At 32.3% G+C, this 22,957-nt stretch overlaps 1 protein-coding gene across 1 annotated transcript in view; it reads left to right on the top strand.

Annotated features, from left to right (window-relative positions):
- The first annotated feature begins 1,445 nt into the window (after positions 1 to 1,445).
- Positions 1,446 to 22,957, top strand: part of LOC136975195 (scavenger receptor class B member 1-like) — a 41,869-nt gene continuing 20,357 nt past the window's right edge. Inside the window, exons 1-6 of the mRNA XM_067270231.1 lie at positions 1,446 to 1,659; positions 7,484 to 7,641; positions 7,759 to 7,900; positions 10,645 to 10,845; positions 13,695 to 13,786; positions 21,256 to 21,305. Coding sequence (XP_067126332.1) covers positions 1,552 to 1,659; positions 7,484 to 7,641; positions 7,759 to 7,900; positions 10,645 to 10,845; positions 13,695 to 13,786; positions 21,256 to 21,305 — 751 coding nt within the window. The 5' untranslated portion in view covers positions 1,446 to 1,551. The remainder of the gene's footprint in view (positions 1,660 to 7,483; positions 7,642 to 7,758; positions 7,901 to 10,644; positions 10,846 to 13,694; positions 13,787 to 21,255; positions 21,306 to 22,957) is intronic.

Genomic DNA, 22,957 nt, shown 5'->3' with positions numbered 1-22,957 from the left:
CCCTGGATGACCCGGGATCGAATCCGTACGGGCGAAAAATTCCCAGGAATTTTTCGGGGGTGGTCCATCGGGATATGTCGGTCCCCGTCCCTCACTACTCGGCCGCCCCATTGTGGGCCTGGCCGAACTCATAATAGGCTTGCTATGAGAGGCCCTCTTAGTGCCCACAGGGCGGAAAGAGTTAAAAAAAAAGGAGTAAGACACGTGAAAAACACCACGTGACCAGCCTGTTGGTCAGACACTAACTAACGACTAGTAGTGTTTAATGGATTTACCCACTCACCCATTTGAAATTTCGTCGCTGGTGAACTGGAATTAAAATTTATTCTTTTTAAAGTCCACGAAATTTCATAGTAATGCTGAAGATATAATTACGTTTCAAATGTAACGAATGTTTTCAAGATTCTTTTATTAAAAGTTTTATTTTAAATTGACCCCGTGGGTACTACGAGGGTCTTTTCTTTCTAACTCATTCATTAGTTCCGCCAGGCTCACAATCGGTCCGGCGAATGACGAGGAACGAGATCCCTCCTATATCCGTTGGTGAAAAGTTCCCGGCGAGTTGCTTCCAGGATTTGATCACGTCTTCAGAACAGTACACTGATGACTTTATCAGAGACGTGTTATAGATTCACGCAGCCCCAGGTAAATTTGAATTAGGGAGCCCCCTTGTACAGTGTCGACTTCAAACATTTTTGTTCAGGAGTTTTGGGTAATCCCCCGGTATCCTCGTTCATTTTCTAACGCTACCTCTGCGCTGTGCCAGTGCACCCTGCGCCTGCACCACACCGGCAATCTAAATTTCCTAAATATGGCCCAAATTTAAATTTCGATATTAGGTACAATAATGAGTTTATAAAGATTGGTTTGGGGCCTCGGGCATTGCCCTTTTTGCCCTTAGGATAACGTGTCACTTTACTGCCTCGGCCATTCGGCTGGTAATATCAAACGTTTAAAAAAGTGACTGAATTCTAATATTACTTTAAAAATCCTCTGCAAATATATTAAAGTTTCCATTTTAAAGGTGATTCTTTTTGATTATACACACGACCTCCAGCAGATGGCGTTAGAAATTTAATGCTTTTTCCATAGATAAAGAATTAAATTTCTACATTAAAATACATTACATTCAGAAAGTAATCTATTCAAAAATGAAAGTTCACAAATTAATTTAAAAATTCTATTTTGTTTTTACATCAAACATATTTATTTAATTATTCTCACTTTAGAGACAAAATATCGAATTTTCATTACGCGGAAATGTTCGGTACTAATTTAAATAAAGTTACCAGCTATCAAATTTTTCAATATTTCTTTATACTACCAAATATAAAATTTCTGTTAAAAGGGCGGAATTAGAAACATTAAAAGACATATTAGAATTTATAGAAGAAACGATATGCATTGAACGATAGTAATTACAAATTAATGTGAATGGTTCCTGATAGATGGCAGACAGTACCAATTATAATAAGGGGAATGAATGAAAAAAACAGGAGCGCACTATAGTACTTTGTAGTTAAGAAGTGTCGTTTCGGTTATTGTGATATAATGAATATTAATAGAAAATGTCTTGGTTTCGTCGGAGTATTTTGTATTCTCTTTGCTGTTACTGTGTTAATAGTATTTCCTCATTTATATTGGAAAATAGTGCGCGAAGTAAGTATTTATTATGCATTATATTTGGTTTAAAAAATTTCTTTTCGGTCATAAATCCATTAATTTTATTTTTCTTTCAATCTAGCAAGCCTATTTTAAACATAAGAAAAATCTGTTAAGTGGTTATTTATCTTATAATCATATCAATTAATAAATAAAATGATAGTTATATTATTATTAACACGTTCGAACGTAATTCAGAATACGTTCGAACGTGTTAATGCATTTTTCCATCCTAATCTTAAGATAAGAGATATAAACGAAGCCTTTATCTTCCTTTTCCTCGTGGTCCGTATAACATATACCAAGTCTCATCAAAATACGTCCACGAGAACTGGCTCTAGATAGGTCTGAGTAGGGCAACTTTAATTATAACCACCCTGTATGTATGTATGGATGTTTGTGTGTGTTGCACGACTTTGTTCACCTTGTATGAAGCTTAATAACTTTTTTTTTTTTTTTTTAATCGAAAATTTCTGAAATTTTGCAGGATTTATTTTTGGGTAGATTGCCATTTTATAATAGTTATAAAAAAGTTCTGTTATATTTTTTATTTTTATACTTATTTTACTTTATTAAAGTACAGGTATACCTCGAGTTACGTCATTTCGAGTTACGTCGTTCTCGATTATACGTAGTTTGTCAAAAAAGCGCATGGAAAAATAAAAATCAAGTTTAAGTCATTTTATTCGACTTTACATCCGTCCGCCACAAATATTGAAGTCGTAATATCACTAGAAAAGCGTTAAAAACGCATAAAATCATAACATTTACTGTAAATGTACATATTTTATTAAGGGCTCATTATTGGCGTTTTCCACCGTAGTTTCGACTTACGTCGTAACTACACAAGTAAATTCGACTTACGTCGCCTCTCCTGGAACCAATTACCGACGTAAGGCGAGATATACCTGTATATATATAAATATGATAACAGGTGACGACGCCGCCAAAATTTTAAATGTTACCGGGAAAGTTGAGCAACTCGTTGCTGGTTTATCTTTACAATGTGCATTGCTGGATAAGCAAATCAATGAGATCGTTTAAAATGGTCTGTTATTGGTTTGTTATCCAACTATATTAAAGTCCATTTACAAGAAAATGGCCCAAAAACTAACGAAGGGAGGCTCAGACACGTATTTCTTGGATTTGGATTAGCCTTCTTATCAGTTATTCTTGGCACTAAAATGTACTCACTGTAAAGCCGTAGGTTAGGTTCTACTTTTGCATTTTTTTTCGAGAAAATCGCGAATTTAGATTTCGATGACGCGCCTTCGAACCTGGATAATCTGCAGATATTGAAAAAAATGTGTTACAGCCAGAAAACTGATAGTTTAGTTTGAGAAAATTAACTTTGTTTTTTATTTTAACCAAAACTTGAAATACCTCGAACGTTTGATAATGGCAAACCGCAGGAATAGAGGTAGAGCGTTCGCCTACAGATTTTATACTTATGTAGTTCTCACTCACTACTTTTATATTCTAAGTTTGTAAGTACATCTATTCTGCTAAAAATATTAACTCTAGAATTATAAGACCATTTCTATAAACATTTCACTGTCTTTTGGAGATGTGTATAGGCCTTTATATAATGTCGATGAATTACGCGATTACACGAATTAGTTTCTTAAATCCTAATCTCTCTTCCATTGATTGTGTGGGTGATTGAATCTACTTATAAGTACAGTACAATATTAATTCGCAAAAATAACCTAAACTGAAATCTAGACGGTGTTATTTTAATTTTTAATAATAGTTTTTAGCAAATTCTTGTAATCCTTGTATCAATTCTGATGTTGCGAATGTAACTAGACGTTCTTTAAATTAATTTGACTTATACAAAATTTTTAGCGATAAAATGTGCAATAAAACATATTTCCAATAAAATAGTTAAGACCACTTGTTTTTCTAACCACGTTTGCACCTGTGTGGCAAAGCACGTGATTAAAATAGCAGCAGTTGTCTGATGATGATGATAATTAATTACTCTTAGGCCCGGCGCTTGAAAGCAATTGTTACGACTATTATAAATGTGTATTTTTAAAATATTTTAACCTAATTGGTAATAAAAATACAGTAAATTTTATAATGAAACTGCCATTCACGTTACTACATCTAATGAAATCTGTCTTCTATTTTTCCGCTCTTGGTACTGACAGCTTATTGTGTCATTTTATAATTTTTAAGTAGATGTATAATGGGGTGGCCGGGTGGTATTCCGGGCCCGACATATCCGGGACAAACCACCGTAAAAAGTTCCCGCATTTTCCTGTTTGGATTCGATAGTCGGCAGACATGCCTCGACTATCCTTAGATATAAAATTTGATGGTAGATGAGTTTTTTTCGCGTTATACAGTCTGAAGTTTTTTTTGGTGTTTACACACAGCTTAAGCTATGATGGCCGAGGTCTCGGCCATCCCGCTAGACTTTTCGCTCTGCGGGACCAGAGTATAAATCCGGGCAAATAAACCCAGGAATTTTCGGACTGTTTCGGATACGTCGAATCCCGTTCCTCATTACTTGGCTGCTCCACTGTGTGCTTGGCCAAACGCACGATGAATTTTATAAAAAGGCCCTGTTATTAGTACTCACAGGGTGACGGCCGGATGGCCGAGCGGCAAAGGTGGCAGCCTACCGCTCTGGGGGACCCGGGATCGAATCCGAACGGGTCGAATAATCCCCAGGAATTTTTCGGGGGGTGGTCCGTTCGGATATGTCGGGCCCCGTCCCTCACCACCCGGTCGCCCCATTGTGGGCCTGGCCGAACCCATAATGGGCCTACTAAAAGAGGCCCTCTTAGTGCCCACAGGGCGGAAAGAGTTAAAAAAAAAAATACTCACAGGGTGGAGTCAAAAAACGAGTTTACGTTCAACATAATGCGGAAATAATTTTATTTAAAATATTTTCAGAAAAAAATTTAACTGAACTAATTACATCTCTTAATTAAATAATAATTATTAATATTTTAAAGGTTTAAAATTTGAATTAAAACTAATGGATTAGGTTTTATTTCTGACTTTATTCGCTAGATGGCAGTGGTATTGTATCTTTGGATAGCATAATGGCGGAATAGTTGAACTGAACGTGAACTACGATAGATGCCTTTAAACGATGGAGCACGCCACTAAGATGAAAAGCACTAAAAACGAACAAGCCATATCTACGGTCGGGCGCTACCTAAGACGACGACAATACAGTGATAACGAAGTTTTCAAGAAAAGCGATTTTAAACTTCATCAACCGATTGAAGAGATGACAATACAAGGCATGGTTTGTGCGGAAACTGGTGTTAGAAATGCCATATCTTTCAGCAGTATTAGTGGCGATGCTACTGCCATTGATCAGCAATACACTCGCCTAAAAGTTTTTGTAACCGAAGCGTCCGAACCATTTAAATGTGAATTAACTTATGTTCTATTTCCTATGTTTGTTCACCTCTATTTAGAATTGATCAGCAACGGGCAAAAGACTGCTGCTCAAAAATTTCATTCCCGACATTCCGGTTTATTTGCAAACGTTCAGAATTATAAGTTAATTATTTCGACTCTGTCATCCATTCAGACTATGCAAGATCTCTCTACGCATCCCACCATAAAAGATTTTAGAGAGAATAAACATACTATTTGTTTGTGCGAAGATACGCTGGAGTATCTGATGAGATTTTTGAGAGATACGGATAACATCATCCTTCTTCAATTGTTTAATCTTTATATTGACGTAGAAGTGAATCATAGGGATTACAACACTAAGCTTCATCTCTACGATGATCGTCAGTTAAACGTGCCGCAGGTTTCTAAAGGAAATCAAGAAGAGAAAGAGAGAGAGAAGCAAAAGCCTTGTGAAGCCGTATTGTCTTTAAAGCAGGCCATAAAGAGGGTCAGCGAAGAAAAACCTTGTTTACCATCCATTTGTTTATACTCGTTTCACAATGCTTTCCAAGGTTTGAGTAGTGTCGATCTGTGGCCCGAAGGATATTTGCTGGCGGGCGGTTTCGAAGATTCGAGCGTTAGGGTGTGGAGTCTGTCGTCGTCGTTATTAAAATATAAAACGGGAAGTTTTATTTCTAGAGTACCTCTTGCTTGTGATGAAAGTGGTCCGGAACAAGAAACCAAAGAAAATGAAGTAGTGGTGATGAGAGGACACGGTGGACCAGTTTACAGTCTTGGATTTGCACCTCAGAGCAATGTTCTTTTATCGTGTTCGGAAGACACCACGGTGAGAGCATGGAATTTGTCGACGTTTTCGAATGTTTGCTTGTATAGAGGACACGGCTACCCCGTCTGGGATATAGACGTCGGTCCGTTGGAGATTTATTTTGCCACTGCGTCGAGAGATCATACGGCAAGAATTTGGGTGTTAGATAGAAATTTTCCATTGAGAATATTAGCAGGTCATAATTTAGATGTAGATGCAGTGAAATTTCATCCCAATAATACTTACCTAGCCACTGGATCAAGTGATAGAACTGTAAGGTTATGGAGTATCCAGGAAGGTAGAATGGTCAGGCTTCTCACAGGACATAGAGGAAGCATATTTACCCTTGCATTTTCACCAAATGGGCAATTACTTGCATCAGCTGGTGAAGATAGAAGGATTAAAGTTTGGGATCTTGCATCTGGATCACAAATCAAAGAATTAAGAGGACACACCGATACGGTATACAGTCTCTGTTTTAACGGTGACAGTTCCTTGTTAGCATCCGGTGGACTCGAGCACACCGTGCGTCTCTGGGACGTGAGAACATCCGTTAGTCATAGCACTCACAGTTCGTCATTAGGTGCAACAACCGAAAGTAGAACTTCACCCGAACTTTTAGCTAGTTTTCCAACAAAATCTAATTCTATACAAATGGTTCAATATACCAAACATAATCTTCTCATGGCAGTTGGTATGACAACACCAGGAATATCTTGAGAACGGTATGTTAGAATTTGATATTGTAATTGAAGAGAGATGATCTGTAAATATAAAAACTTTAATTTTCAATTGTATGCATAACAAAAGTTTCTAAAGTTTGTTGTAAATTTTTATACCTAATTAAATGTTATTCATTAAACTTATGTCTTTACTTATTTAATATTTCTAATTTAAATAGACAAAATTCTTCTTCAATTTTTAAATGAAAAAAATCTTTTAATAAATGCACTTCATGTTTTAAAAATACTTTAGAAACCAATGATCTAATACTTAAATATAAACAGTGACTTCAAGAATAATTTTTTAAAGTGATCTTATATGCTCAAAAAACAATTTTTTTATAGACAAAATTTTAGGCAATTTTATATAGCAATTCTAAACTAAAAACTATGGATAAGTTAAGATATTAATGAATACTAAAGTATATTTAATTTTTTCATTGCAATAAACTGATTTTTCTATATAAGATATCAAATTGTTAATAAAGCATCAGTTTTCTATATACAAATTTTTTGTGATAGAAAAGGCAAATAACTTATGACCAAAATAATGCAATAAATTTGTAATCAATAAAATTAATATAAAACAAAATTTAAATTTTATTAATCTGCATTACAGTATACAGAATTATCTTTTGGTTTTTTTTTCTCCCTCCTCCATAATTTATTTTCTAAAACATGCATTTTTTTTTTAATGAATAAAGAATTGAATAACTGAAATTAATTAGTTATTAAATAATTTTCGTACTTTGGAAACTGATTTCAAGTACGTAAATTTAAAAACTTAGTTTAAGTAAGAAAATATTTGGAGGTGTGGTATAGCTTTGGTAAAATTTGACGTGTGTAAATTTTATAAACAATAGTCAAGTTTTGCCTATTACTCTCATCGAGATTTTGATTTTTTTAGAAAATTATTTTATCTCCGGAAAGTGAAATTTATCCATATTGGAAAGATATGTCTATTCCAGTATATCTCAGGATTTATTTGTATAATATTACGAATCCTATGGAGATAGAAAATGGAATTATACCAAAACTGGAACAAGTAGGACCGTATACTTTCAGGTATGATTTTTTAAGTTTTATTTTGTTAGATAAATTTAATGGTTAGTAGGCATTAAAATATATCATTTTTTTTATAGTTATAAGAACTGTTAGTAATATAAACTTTAATTTTTTCAGAGAGGATCGACACAAAATAAATGTTAAATGGAATAATAATGGAACAGTATCTTACCAACAAATCAAAAGGTGGTATTTTGAAACCAGTATGAGTAATGGTTCATTAAGTGATCCTGTATTTACATTAAATGCTCCAATGATAGTAAGTTTTTGATTGTGTTTTTATGATAGAAATATTTGAAGAAAAAGATATTTCTATTCTGAAGTATTTGGTTTTTTTTAACAAACTGCACTAGAAATTTAACATCTTATGTAATTTTTTTATTTTAGATATTTGGAAATAATTTTAAAATAATTACAAAGAGTAAGATATAAAAGTGTAACTATCCAAATGCCTAATACAGCACACTGGATTTTTGGATTAGAAATAATTAGTTTGAATTAATATATATTGGGATTTACAATATAGATAATAGATTTATGGGCCAAAAGTGATAGCTGCTATCATATTTTTGGACTATAAATATTATCTATATTGTAAATCTATCTATTATTTATCTTGATCAAAACAGACCTTTTTAAATAATCAAGAATTTAGATAGATAAACTATGCTAAAGCTCTATGTACCACATAAATAAGTAATAACAACTTTCCTAATTTTTATAGCAAAATCTAATTAGTTATTTATTTACATAGAGCTGTATTAATATAGTTTTTATGTAAATTCTTTATTAAAGATCTGTTTTGATCAACAAAAATAGTACTTTGACTTTGTATCATATTCATATTCAGTAAGATGCTTAATTCTGGAAACCAATTTGAATTTTTTTTATTCAGTAATATTTGTTATACTAATTTTCACAACTGATGTTCTTATGTCTAAAGAGAGAGTATTCACATTTGAACAGTTTCAATTTTAAAATTAAAAGGAAAGTTAGTTATTCAGAAATTAATAAAATGAAGTAAAATAGAATGCAATAAAATGTTAAATGCAGATTTGTGGCAACCACGAAGTGACTTTCAACAAAACGCACCCCTGCATATCAATGCTGCTTCTAGGTAAAGTTGGAAAGGACTTTTTTTTGGATTAAAAAGTAGGATTGCTATTTTAGAATTATTATACATCTACACACTAAGAAAAGGAGTCATGGGCAACTTTGCCCCTTTCAATTAGAGAATAAATTTGAGTAAGAAAGGCTTTCCTTACAATATCTTTACTAATCCAAATCTTTTTTAATTAAAAAAAGATCTGAATTATTAAGTAATAATTTGGCAGACTGACATGCACAATTTTTTGATATTTTATTCCTCTCATTCTTGTAATGAGAAAAGTTGGGCTACAATTTGAAAAAATTGTAGACCTATAAATTCCCATTTTCATCCAACTGTTGTCTGTCTTTCCTTAATCTCAAAAACAGAGTTAGTTAGATGAAAGACAAGACCAGATATGGAAACCTTAGGGGGCAGAAGGCCTCAATTAACTATATATGGACTTCTGGTACAAACCAGAAGTCATGTTTTTTCCAATTCAAAACTTCTCCCTGAAAGCAGTTAATGGATGACTGGCACAACTCTATTGTTAAAGGAAAAGTATGATATACAGGGGCAAGCTACCACTAATTTGAGGTGGAGAGCATATAGTTTAAATTAAATAAATTAAAAATTGGAGCCCATGTGGTGATGTCATAATAAATAATTGCTTGTTCTTTGTAATTTGTATATTAAAGAAATAAATTTTTGCACTGAATTATTAGAGAAATATCTAATAATTTAGTACAGTTTTTCTTTAATACATCCATAAGTTGTCATCAAAAATTAAGATAGATAGATAATTTAAGATTAAAATTTTCTACATACTTTTTTTTTTAATATTCTTATAGTAAAAATCTCCAATATTATAGAAGAAAAAATTTAATGACTTATAGAATTTAAATTTACTAAACCCTTGTCCTGATAAGCTATTTTTGTAACACAAACAGATAAGGTGAGTTCAATAGACTCTGCATTCATTTTTTGGAGTGATATACATTTTTATTTTGTTATTTTGAAGTACATTATTAGTACAGACATGTTTTTCATTAATCTTTTGATTAATCCATCATGCCAACAAATTTTATTTCAACTTTTTACATGTATGGCATATAAATCTTTGCCTGCCTACAGTATTTTGCATACAACATTCAGTAGTCATCAAAATGTTGTTTTTGCATTTGAGACTTGTTTGTAAGGCAGACGAAGCATTATTTTTTTTTTCCCCCACTAGAACAGTGTATTGGAGCTAATTTGTCTTATGGTGCTCTGATCTTGTATTTTATTGTCAAGTCTAATGACTGCAAGACTCTTGAATGATTAGTGTCCTGTAGTATCTCTAAAAATAGGTGAACTCTAAAGAGAATGCCATAAAACTTCACACTTGTGTTATTGAGTTTCAGATGTCTTGCAGTAAGAAGTCTAAAAATAGTTGAATTTGTATTATGTCAGTTGGTTTTAGTTGGTGTCTCAGATAATGGTTACTGTATACTCATATAGTTTCCTGGTTTGTAAACCAAACAATTTTGTAGAAGTAAAAGTATCCCTTGTATAACATGGTTATGTTCTGAAAGTGTGTTGTGCGATTCTATGCTATACAAAAAAAAAAGACTAGTGCAAAACATAGGATTAGGATCCAAAAGATAACTATTCTTTTTGTTAGTAAGAGAAATATTTTTATTAAATCAATCAATAATTAATTAGCAATCACAATTAAAAGTATTTGTATTGTGTGTTAATATTAATTTTAGTTAATCAAGAGTGTTTCTTTTAACAAAATATTGTCATCATCTTTTATCTGAAATTATGGAAAACTTAATTATAAAACAATGTTTTTTGTTTGTTTTCTTTTTAAATTTTATTTAAAAAGTACTCTTGGGTAATGATTAATGAATATAATTGTTTTTATTTCATAGATCTTTGTTTCAATAGTTCAGCAAAATATGCCAGAAATGTTGTTGAAAATTCTAACAAAACTCCTAGAAACATTAAATAGTAATTTGATAATTTCGAGATCAGTTGATGAATTACTTTTTATGGGTTATTCAGATAATCTTCTGCAGTCACTAAAGCATCTGAATTTATATCCTGAGAGAGAATTTGGTTGGTTCTATAAGGTATGTCTTATACAGTTGTGCTGCTTACCCATTTCTATTGGTATTATGGAAAAAGATTTAATTCATAAATACTTTTGACAGTATATAACTGTTCTCTTCAGGCAATATTGTTTATAGAGAACATGAAGATTTGAATTTAAATGTTTTGTTCTTTAGGAACTATTTATGACTTAAATCTTTTTCCATAATACCAATACACAGTTGTGTTGCTTACAAGCCAAATAGTATTAGAAATAAGTAAGATTATTTATATATTAAGGTATGTTTTTATCAATTAGCAAATATTTTACTATAACTCCTCCTTGAAAACTTTAGAAATTTTGTCATTAAAACTGTGATGATGATGAAATTTTGCAAGTGAAATACTATGTATGCATACAGAAATCTAAGTTGTAATTCAAAAAAACTTATTTTAATCAAAAATATTCACTAGATGTGAAACACCTGTTTCATAAGTTTAGAAAGTTTCAACAATCAATTTCATAAATTTAGAAATTAATTAACAAAACATACTTATTGTTGAAATAATGTATCAAAAATAAACAAAAATTGTTCAGTACTTTATTGAGTGTCTTTTTTGAATAATTGCCTTCAATCATTTTGGCATTATTGCTGTAAGTTCCCTGTGCTTCTCAGATGAAGCAGCAGCCTAAATTTCTCAATTTGTTTTTGTATAAGTTCACATCAGATAGTTTTTACTATTTATAATTGGTTTTTAAACTTTCCAAAAATATTTTCAGTTGGGTTTAGGTTTGAGGTAAGTGACCATTTAAGAACTTTGATCAGCTTTTATAAACCATTTCATTACTGATTTTGCTCTGTGGCTAGAGGCATTCTTGTTGAAAAATTACATCAAAATTGTATTTCAACTGTTTGGATTAAAAAAAAAACTTAATAACTCTGTAAATCAGCATTAACCTTTTCAGTTGGGACAAAGTTTACCTTGTCCTTGTGAAGTGATATATCCCAGCATCATGACTTTTGTTGGGAATTTTACACGCTGTTTTATACAGTCAGGCTGAAATTCCTCACCTTTCTTTTATATTCTAATAACATGACTCATGACCTACAAAATTAAGATAAAGATGGATACATCACTCCAAATCATATATTTTTTCCAACCTTCACTCCTTTGCCCACTAGACTTTTTGTTTTTTTTTTTTTGTGGCTGAGTGAATACAACTACTGAACACTCATAGTTAGTCATGGGTTCATACCTCACATGGAGTTTTCCAAGTTTTCTTCATGTTTATAACACCTAAATAGGAGCCAGTTTCTCACAAAAGACTTCCTGGGAGGCATTCCTTCTTGGCAGATCACTCAAGTGTTGCATTGCCATAAACAAATAAACCAAATCAAACGTTTGTTTTGTTTTTTTCTTTTAAATGAGATTAACTCTTTTGGCACTCTGGAATGGAATCCTAAATTTTGTAATCTAAGCCAGGTGATTGTTCTTTGTGTTTATTAATGTTTTTGATCCAATTTGCAATGAGTTGAGCTGTTGACATGAATGTTACCTAGTACAGTCTTTAATACATTAATATCACCTTTTGGTTATTTTTGACCTACCTGATTGAATCACAAATCCAAAAAGACATTCTTCCTGTATGTTTCAAACATTTTGAAACAACAGCTGCTTTTGATATATTTAAATCCTCTTAGCAATATCTATTAAAAAATCAATATAATTGAATTTTTACCCAATTATCTTTGTTCAGAAATCTTAATGTTTTTTTCTATTATTCTATTTTAAGCTGCTTAGCTTTGCTCATAATAAAAAAGAAACAATGACAAGTGTTTGACACAAATATATTAAACAAAATTATGTAATCTGCATATTATTGCATTTCTAAATTTATGGAACAGATTGTTGCCACTTTCTAAACTTGCAAAACACTTGTTTCATCTAACGAATATTTTTGTGGTTTAAAATAAGTGTTTTTTGAATTGAATTACAAAATGCATTAAAAGTTTGTTTACTCATAGAAATCTAACTTTCTATTTCCTTATGTATAAATAGTATTTTTTAATTGTAAATGTCAACATAGTAAGTTAGTAAAAACATTATTATTAACTATTACTAATGTTTTAAGTTAGTAGAAATGCTTAATGAAATTAAGGGCAAAAAACAATATGTTTGTATTAAAAGAATAATATGCCTATATCCCAGTTGAATATGAATATACACAATTTAAATGAACAAATATACAGACTGAATATTGATATTTGGTATGAGATGGAATGAAGGTTGGCCATTGAGGACACTACAGTTACCAAACAGCATTAAAAAAAATGCTATACAGAGACATAAATCATAGAAGGGATGATTGTAAAGTCATTAATTACTTACCAAGATGTAAAGTAGCTGTGGAGTTGGAGCACATACTTAGTAATTGTGTGTAGAACTCCTTACAGCTGGCTTGGTTATGAAAACATGAAAAAGAAAAGTTATTGTATTGTACTTGAGATAATGCCAATTTCATCCTTTTAATATAACTTCTGTGTATTTTATCTTGTGAGGTTTAATTGAAACATCAACTGAAGAGGGACTATTTTAATGTCCGAAATGCATTTTGGGTGTATTTTACATATTTTACAATAATTAAAACCAATATGTATAAAAATCATCTTATAAACTTGAACACAATTTCTTAACTTAAATATATATTTAATTTAACTGGTGTGATAAGCCTAACATAAATAACTGTTTTAAATTAGTAGAAACTAATGAAATTAAGGGCAAAAAACAATAACATTATAAACTTATTAAAAATAATATTAACTTCTGAAAAGGATTTGCTATTAAAGTTTTGTTTTAACATAATGCAAGATATTAAATTTATTTTTAGAAAAATAATAGTGATGATGGAATATTTACCATATATACTGGAAGTACAAATATAAATTACAGGGGCATGTTAGACAAATGGAATGGTATAACGTAAGTTTTTTCTTATTATACAAAACTTTTTGTAACATAGGTAAAATATAACCTGTGTGTTTTAACTTAGTTTTTATTATAATAATCATATTAATTATTAGTTATATATAGGTTTAGATGTGTGGTTTTTTTTATACAGTAATAAAGCGTGTCAAATATGATAAACTGTCTAAACTTTTGTAACACAAAACAACTAAAACCAGAAAAATATGATGAATATATTTAAAATTTCTAGAACAAATACACAAATTATGATGATAGTTCTTTTTTTATACTTCAATAAATTTTTAAAAATATTTCGCAATTACAGGGTGTGTGAAAAGTTCTGTCAATTTTTTGAAATACTTCAACAGTATAAGAATACTGTACAAATAAATAATTCACAAAACTAAACAAACAATAAGTTTTATTTAACAAATAACAATAAGCAAAAAAATTTACAACAAATACTTATAATTGCCTCCTTGGGCTTCAATGCATTTACATAGTTGCTTGAGAAACGTTTTAACGATGGTTGCACATTCTTTCACCGAAATTTCGTCCCAGGCATGCGTCAACACTGCTTTCAGCTGGTCCATGGTGTCGTATCGTGTTCCCGAAATCTTTTGCTCCAGAATCGACCACGCCGAGTAGTTCAGCGGGTTAAGATCCGGCGAGTTCGACAGACCGCTCTTCAGACGGTAATTGTTGATTGGGCCAAATGCGCCAGTGCCCAGTTTTGCTGAAGCGTGAATCCTTCTGGGCCGAAGTGCTGCAATGCCCACGGCTCCAATACATTGCATAGGACCCATCGCTGGTAGATAGCGGCGTTGATTTTGATGTTTTGCTCGAAGACCAGCGGCATCTTTCCAGTGGTACAGAAGCCGGCCCACACCATAAATGAGGCTGGAAAAAGGCTATGACTAATGGCTTTTGCAGCGGCAGTCTCCTGTTGACCCTTCTTGAGCAGCTGTCGATGGTTTTGGCGGTTTTGAAGCGGCTCGAGGGAAAAATCTTGTTGGTAAAGAGCACTTTGTTCAAGCGACCAGCGCCGACCAGCCGACACATTCGGCGAGCTTTCTCGAGCCTCTTTGCCTTTATCGCTTCATTTAAGAAGTGGACTCGGGCTATCCCCGCTTCCTCTTGACGATATTACGGACTTGCTCCTTGCTGATTTGGAGCTCCTTGGCCGTTTTGCGCATGGACACCTTTGGATTGTGACGAATCCGGCATCGCACCTTGTTGATGTTCTCTGGAGTAATCGCGGTGGTTGGACAACTGCTCAGAGGACAGTCCACAATCCCTCCAGTCTCCTTGAAACGTTTCACGATCCTGTAGACAGTCCTCTGTTGGAAACCAGTTGCGCTAACAATGTCGGCTGTCTTCATTCCCAACTTGTGCAACTCAACGACGATGATATGTTTATTTTCATGAGACATGACGTTAGCACAATTAAAACTAAAAAAATCATTAGAGCACTTTCTTGATCAAAATTGCACGTACAATCCAATCAAATCATAAAAAATAACAAAAAATGCAATGACAAATGCCAAAAACGCACAAAAATAAAATTGACAGAACTTTTCATGCACCCTGTATATAACTTTTATAATGCAGTATAAAAATAGCAGATTCCAGAAGAAAGGCAGCTAACTCAAATATTTTAAATTATTTTTGAATTATTATAAGTACTTTTTATTAACACGTGTAAGATGATTGTATTACAGATGGTCCAATAAACAATATTTACCAGTATAAATTGTTTTTGAAATTTGAACAAATTTTTAATTTGTTTTTGCCAATGGGAGGGCTTAAGCTCCTGTAGTCACCTTGGATCTGCCCCTGTAGTAGATTCCTGATTAACCAGCCAGTATTAAACTGAAATTCTGGCTTGATAAATGAATTGCTAATTCATTCAAAGATGTGGAAAATGTATTAAATAATTAACATTTGTATGATCAACAGTAAATATTTATGTACTTTCTAAAATATTTTTATTTTTAAAAATTTATTTTATGAAGCAAAATTATGCTAATTTTTTAATGGATTATATCAGGGGTGGCCAACTTTTGTGTACATAAGATCTACTTTTTATCTTAAAAATGTGTTGTGATTGACTTTTTGTCATAGGCATAGTCTAAGTGGGGAGGGGGAGGTGTGAAATACATACTATGTTTATACACTGTTTCTGCAAGCTATGGGTAGATAAGCAAAATGTATGTTCAAAACTATTTATTTTTTAAATCACTTAAGTTTTAGAGATATAGGCTGAAAGAAAATAAATTTTTGGACCCAACTTTTGATATTTTCAGCTATGAGTTCATTCCGTACAGGCACTACCTAAAAATATTGATTTTTCGACACTTTTTTAAGATAGATTTTTAGTAAGTTAAAATGTAATTTAATTTTTTTCATAAATTGTAATGTATAAGTTGTGGAACTATTTGTTTGTAAATATGAAAATGTTGTTATAAAAATGCACAGTATGGCTGATAATTTGATTTTAAGATTTCACTTCTGCAATTTTTTTGGGCCAGGAAAATTTATCATGGAAGAATAATGTAAGATTTTTTGACTTATTTTTTGCTAATCTATCAATAGTTTGCGGGAGTGCACCTCGTACTGAAACACCCTGCATATCTATCTACATGAAAAACAACATAATTATTTAATGGGCCAAAAAACTCGCATCCAAGGGAATAAACATGAGTAATTATTAACAATATTTATTAATTCAAATTAGCTACAGATAGACAAATTTAGAATTTTTATTACCTTAACATTAATGGGAGGACTGAGTTTGCATGTCTCTAACCAAGGAATCATAATTAGGTGTATATCCTGACAAAGATGATGATAATGAGTCTTCAGTATGGGAATCACTCAGGACAGAACATTGTTTAGTCTTTGTTAACTTTAAGTATGAAAATGCTGATTCACACAGGTATGTAGATCTGAAACAAGAATAAATATATTTGCTACATTTGGTGATACCAGGATATTTTTCTCAGTTGATTTATTTCCAAAAATCTTCAAATTTTCTGGCTTGTAAGATTAAATCAGTTTGTAAAATTATAATTTCATTTTCTAATACCTTTTTTGCTCCATATGAAATAAGTCTGAAATTTTTTTGGCTAATGCATTTCACACTTAAATCTTCTTTTTTAAAAGGAAAAGATATAAATTCCACAATTTCTTTTAACTTTCCAAAATCTTCAATTACTTTTTGGATTTCTGTGATGTATTTGTCAATCTTATAATTAATATTTTTGTTTTTGTAAGTTATCTGCCATATTTGGAAAATGATTCATATTATTTTGTTGCATATTTTCTATTAGCAAAATAAATTTTGTTTTATATGCATTTCTGCAGCTGATCATATCAATTACTGTTTTATTTTCACCTTATAATTCTAAATTTAAATGACTTGGCATTTCTTACCGATTTTACTTCAATATTAAGTCACTAAACCAAGTTTCAACATTTAAATTTTCACATTTTCCATCTTGCTCATGAAGAAAATCTATTATTTCAAGCAATAAATCATGAAATCATTGCAGAAATTTACCTCTGCTTAGCCATCTTACATCAGTATGTAGTAATAATTCAGGTTGACCTTCATCAAGCTGCAGTTGGAAGAGCTGCCATTTGAGGGAACTTCCTCGAATTGAATTAACAATTTTAAATGCTATGTCCATTACCTCTTTTGTGTTTAGTCTCTTGCTGGCTAACACTTTCTGGTGAATTATGCAGTGGTAGCTTAAAAAGGCTGGGAATTCATTTTCATATGGACATAGGACTAAAAATCCATTTATGTGACCTATCATTGCAGCTGCACCATCTGTTGTTATTGAAACTAATTTAAAAAGTGGTATTTTCAAATCATTGAGCAACTTTTTAAAGGATTTGAATATATCTACACCTCTAGTCCTTTCTTTCAAAGAAATCATACCCAACAATTCTTCTTTACATGTAAAATCATTAAAAACCATACAAATGAAAACATGTAATTGTGTTGTATCACTTATATCTGTTGATTCATCACATTGAAGGGAAAAACAAGAACATCTGTTAATATCGTTATATAACTTTTTTTACATTTCCACTCATCTTCTCAATTTGTCGCATCAGTGTTTTGACAGTTGTAGATCTTGAATTGCAGCAATAATTTCACTCTTGTTAAACAGAAGAAAAATTGAAACTCAATGTTGTCACTGTTTGATAAATATTAAAAATAATAATAATGTTAATACTAAAGAAAAGAAGCTACCACATGACAGTACCAGATATTCAAGCTAAATGGCTGTGTTTAGAATCATAACTGCATGCATACTGTTGCGTTTGCGCATTACATTCACTTGTTACGTTTGGTTACAAGTTTTGTAACACATTAAGTCAAGACATCGTGAGTGATTGACCAAAGTTGGCTTCATGATCAACTTGTTGGCCACCCCTGGATTATATCATATGATATAATTCATTGAATGGCATATGAATATTATCTTTCTGTTCAAATTACTTCATTGTAGTTTCAAGTACTTTCTTTTCTTCCAATTGGCTTTCCCCCTCTCTGTACATAAAAATAAAATCAAAACTCAAAAGTTATTTTTTCTTGATTAACATCTTGAACTTTTAATCTGTTAACACTATTCCCTAGAACAGTGATTCTCAACCTATGTTCAACTGAGAATACCCACAATACAATATTTTTATTCAGTCTGTACAATGCCAGTACAGCTGGGCTTAAGATACAGTATAATACATTGTAGAATGTTTAATTTACATTAAAGTAACAAAGTTAAGAAATTGCAAATTGTTGAAAATAGTAGATAACAAGCCAAAAGAACCATGACAATGATTATTATTTACAATAGAAGTTATAAAGAATAACAATACTATAATATACATTATGCATTAAGCATTATATTGCTGAATAGGAACTTCAATATATGATTAAAGGCAGAATGTGCTAAGAAGCATTGATGCTGCATTGCTGATTGAATAAGAATGCGCACAAGCTGAACCAGTAGCCAATAAATAAAGTTCAATGTCTCAGACACAGAACAGAGCTGATGTTGTAATATTTTTTAATCAAGTCATGGAAGTATTTGTAGTTTTGTTTCTTAAGGTGGTTCTTGTGTCCATCTTGCCAGACATCTCCATTTTCTTCTACTGATGTTTTTAGGAAGAGTCTCTCTCTCTCTCTAATCCAATGCAGAAAGATGTAATGTTCACTTCCATCAGGGATGTTGCAAGTGGGGCACAAGTTCGAATGGTGCAGTCTAAAGTGATGGAGATGAATAAAACCTGCCGTGACACATCAAGAATTGAGTGATGTAGTGGTTAATGTGCATCCAGTCATTGTGTAAGTAATTGTCAATAATAGGTATAAACTTAAATGCTATTTGATTATGGTTATCCATCCAATCAGTTTGCCATTTCTTAATAAGTTCCTGTTTTAGATTAGCCTTGATGTGCCTTATTGAAATTTTGGAATAATCAAGCTGCAGGTCTGAGTTCTGAGCTGCAGATTTTGCAAGCTTATCTGCTCTTTCGTTTCCTACCATGCCAATGTGAGCCATGGTCCAATTAAAGTTGATAATATTGGAGGTAGTTATGGTTTCTTTGATAATGTAGTTTGCGAGTGGGTGATGTGATGAGTTTTGCAAAAGATGCAAGGCCGAGGCACAGTCAGTAAAAACAGTGTCAATTGTTGCTGAATTTGCTGTTGCTCCATTGTTTACCTAGCCTTAAAATATATAATTGGTAAAGGTCATTGTCGCTGTGTTATTTACACTGACTCAGTTAGTGCACTTCAGGCTTTGATCTCACATGAACCTAGTTCTCACTCTATAGTGATTAAAATTCGCAAACTGTTTTGCCATCTTATTGCGAGTAATATTCTTGTAAAATTTTGTTGGGTCCCAGGCCATGTAGGTATAAGAGGGAATGAAGAAGCTGACGCAGCTGCAAAGTCAGCAAGTCCTTCTCAGCATAGAATGTTTATTGAAGGAGGTGACTTGAAGCTGGTCGTTAAAAAACGAGTAGCAGAGAGATGGCAAAATGTGTGGAACGAACAAGTCCACAATAAACTTTATGAGATCAAACCTATAATAGAAAATTGGACACACAACAAACAGTACGATAGGAGATCTGAAGTCATTCTTACTCGTCTGAGGATTGGACATACTCGGCTTACTCATCAATACCTTTTAAAGGGTGATGACCAGCCAGTATGCCAGTATTGCATTTGTATTTTAAGTGTCAAACACATACTTTGCAACTGTGTTGCTTTTGACCAGAGTCGCAGACAGTATTTCGGAAATGCAAATTTGAGAGAGATTTTGGGCCAGAGGCCAAATCTTGATAAAATACTGAACTTTTTGAAAGTTATAAATATTAATAAAGAGATTTAACTAACTTATTTATTTATTTATTTATTTAGTATATATTTATATTTGTGTTGTACTGTTTGTTTGCACTTGTTTGTGTTTTTGTGTTGTATTGACGTTTTGTGATATATATATTTAGCTTTGTTTAATTTTACCATTTGTCATGGCGCAGTATAGCCTGTATGGCTCTTGTGCCAAAAAACTAGAACTAACCAACCAACCTGCTCCATTGCAGGACCCTAAGAATGGCAAATAGCTCAGCCTGAAAAGCAGAGCAGCTAGGGTGTAGCTGCTCTACCTCTGCTTCACATAAGTGACATCAAACAAGTAGTTTAATCAGTTCTACCTTCCTAGGGAACATTTGGAATTGTAACCAGTGTTACCAGTAACTGCTGCTAGTTACCAAGGAGTTTAGAAAATGTGACCTAAATAACAAACAGCGTTTAAAAATTACTGTTATGATGTCACTGGTTGTCCTGCGATACTTACCAAAGTAAATGTGTGTGCTGCCAAATTTTTAATTTATTAAAAGTGTACTGTGATGAAAAAAAGGTTGAGAATCACTGCCCTAGAATATTGCTTACATGCCATTTATCAATGTTTTTGTTTCTTTAAATATAAACATCTAGAAACTTGATTTTCAGATTAAAGTCAAGTTATTGCCAAATTACATTGGTCTATATTTATGCTAATAATTACTATTGTCAAGTAATTTGGTTTAGAAGTATGCATTAGGTGCCATTTCTTGATAAATTAAATAATTATAATTAATATTTAATAATTAATTCAGAAGATTCTGGAAGAAAAGAATCGGCCTGAAACCCACAACTCCCCACTTCCTGTGAAGATGTGTTACCAGTTATGCTGCTTGAATGTCTGTCTGTCCAATATTTGCTTTCAGAACTATTTAATTTCCATACTGGTTATTTATGGTACCATATTATTACAAGTGGCATATATGATTATTTAATTACTAATTAATAGTATTAATATAGCCTGATGTAATCTGGCAATTGTTTTGGTTTTTGTTTCTTCTAAATTTTTAAACTCTGCTTAGTAATTGAAAATTGTTTTAAATTTAATTTTTTTCCTTCTTAGGCCTGAAGACAATTTGAAACCCTCACAAGATGATGTAATTTCTGTATCTGGTAAATGAGTTTTTAACAAATGATGTATGTATATGATCACCCAGTATATATAAAGTATCCTATTCAGCACTGTCTAGAGATTTAGCAGTCCAAATGCAACCAGTTCTGCCACACACCCTGAAATATAATACCAGACATTTCTGTAAAAGATTTTAGTGCAAAAACTCGCATTTTATTTGTACAAAACTCTGTCTATACAGAGACTTTAGCAATGCAGGGAATACTGCTCAATATGGTCCCCATTCTTCAGATTTAAAACTTGAAGGCAATAGTGTGTTTAATGACTGATTATAATTGATCTTTTGTGTGATGCTTCAGACTGTGACACTTCTTTTTGTAGTCTACCAAATTTGCAACATCTTTACACATCCTTGATAAACCACACTTTAAGTGTTTCCACAATCAATGATCACATGGATTAAGATCAGAGAATGAGATGTCCAGGTAATAAGAGACAATTAATCACTTATCAGTTAAATGTTGTCATAGAACTGCGGTACACAGCATCTTATGTGTGGAGGCACTTCATTTTGAATAGAAGTGATTGATTTAAGGCACTCATTGTTACAGTTGCGGTATGACAAAAGTGTTTCTGTTGAGTAACTCTTGGTGTCTGTCACAAGCTCCTTTGGGACTAGCTTCTTTTGAAGAATAGCTAAACAATAAATGTGGCTGAGAATTTACTCTAAGGTAACTTATGGCAAATGCAATGGAATCTGCTGGAAAACATGAGGGATTTTTATGGCTCAAATGTAAGTTACAAATGTTCACTGTTTCACTGAGATGAAAATGTGCCTCATCACTGCAATGTCTGATTTTAAATGCTGGTTGTGGCTTACCTTGTATAGATGATGATGCACCAATTTTCTCTACCTTCCACACTGTGCCATAGGATCACCCAACTGCAATAACACTACTTGCACTATTACAGCTTGAAAAATTATTTGTTACCACAGTTGTTGTTCAACAATATCAACAATTTGAGAAGTGTTAGACTTGCATCCTTATCTGGGTTGAACTCAAACCAGATTTAACAGTCCAAATGCAACCAAATCTTTAGACAGCATTGAATAGTTATACTTTGATTATTCAATACAGACAGCATAATACTGGGTTGTCAAATAAATTCAGTTTTTTTCTTTTGTTTATTTTAATCTTTAATTTTCATTAAATCAGTTAATAATATATTTTTCATGGCTTCAATGTTTCACTAGTTTTCATTTCCATCGGATGAATAAATATTTTTTTTATACAATTAAGACAGTCGCTCTAAAAATCAGACTATCACCATTTTTTATTTTCTTTTAGTGTTCCAGAATGAATCAGACAGCCAGACCTTTCCTTTTAGGCTACTTAGCTGCCCATTTTTAAAAAAGAGTTCCTTAAAACACAAAAAAAACCAATAAAAATTAAAAAAATTTTTCTTAAAATTGGTATGGTAAATCTTACGGCATCTTTAATGGTTCATCCTTATCCGTTTGGGGTTTTGGCTCCTTTTATCTACTGGGAAATTGTGCTGACGAATGTAGATTAAGCCTGGACATCCCTCTGGTGACGAATTTTGACAAATATGTTTTCATTTCCGTCGGCTTTCTGGTGATCGTCTGATTTTTAGAGTGACTGTCTTTTAATTGTATAAAAGTTTCACTAGT

The sequence above is a fragment of the Centruroides vittatus genome, unplaced genomic scaffold, assembly GCF_030686945.1.
Source record: "Centruroides vittatus isolate TY-2023 unplaced genomic scaffold, ASM3068694v2 contig_364, whole genome shotgun sequence".
Classification (NCBI taxonomy): domain Eukaryota; kingdom Metazoa; phylum Arthropoda; class Arachnida; order Scorpiones; family Buthidae; genus Centruroides; species Centruroides vittatus.
Note: the sequence above shows the minus strand (reverse complement) of the source record. Positions and strands in the feature narration are given on the sequence as shown.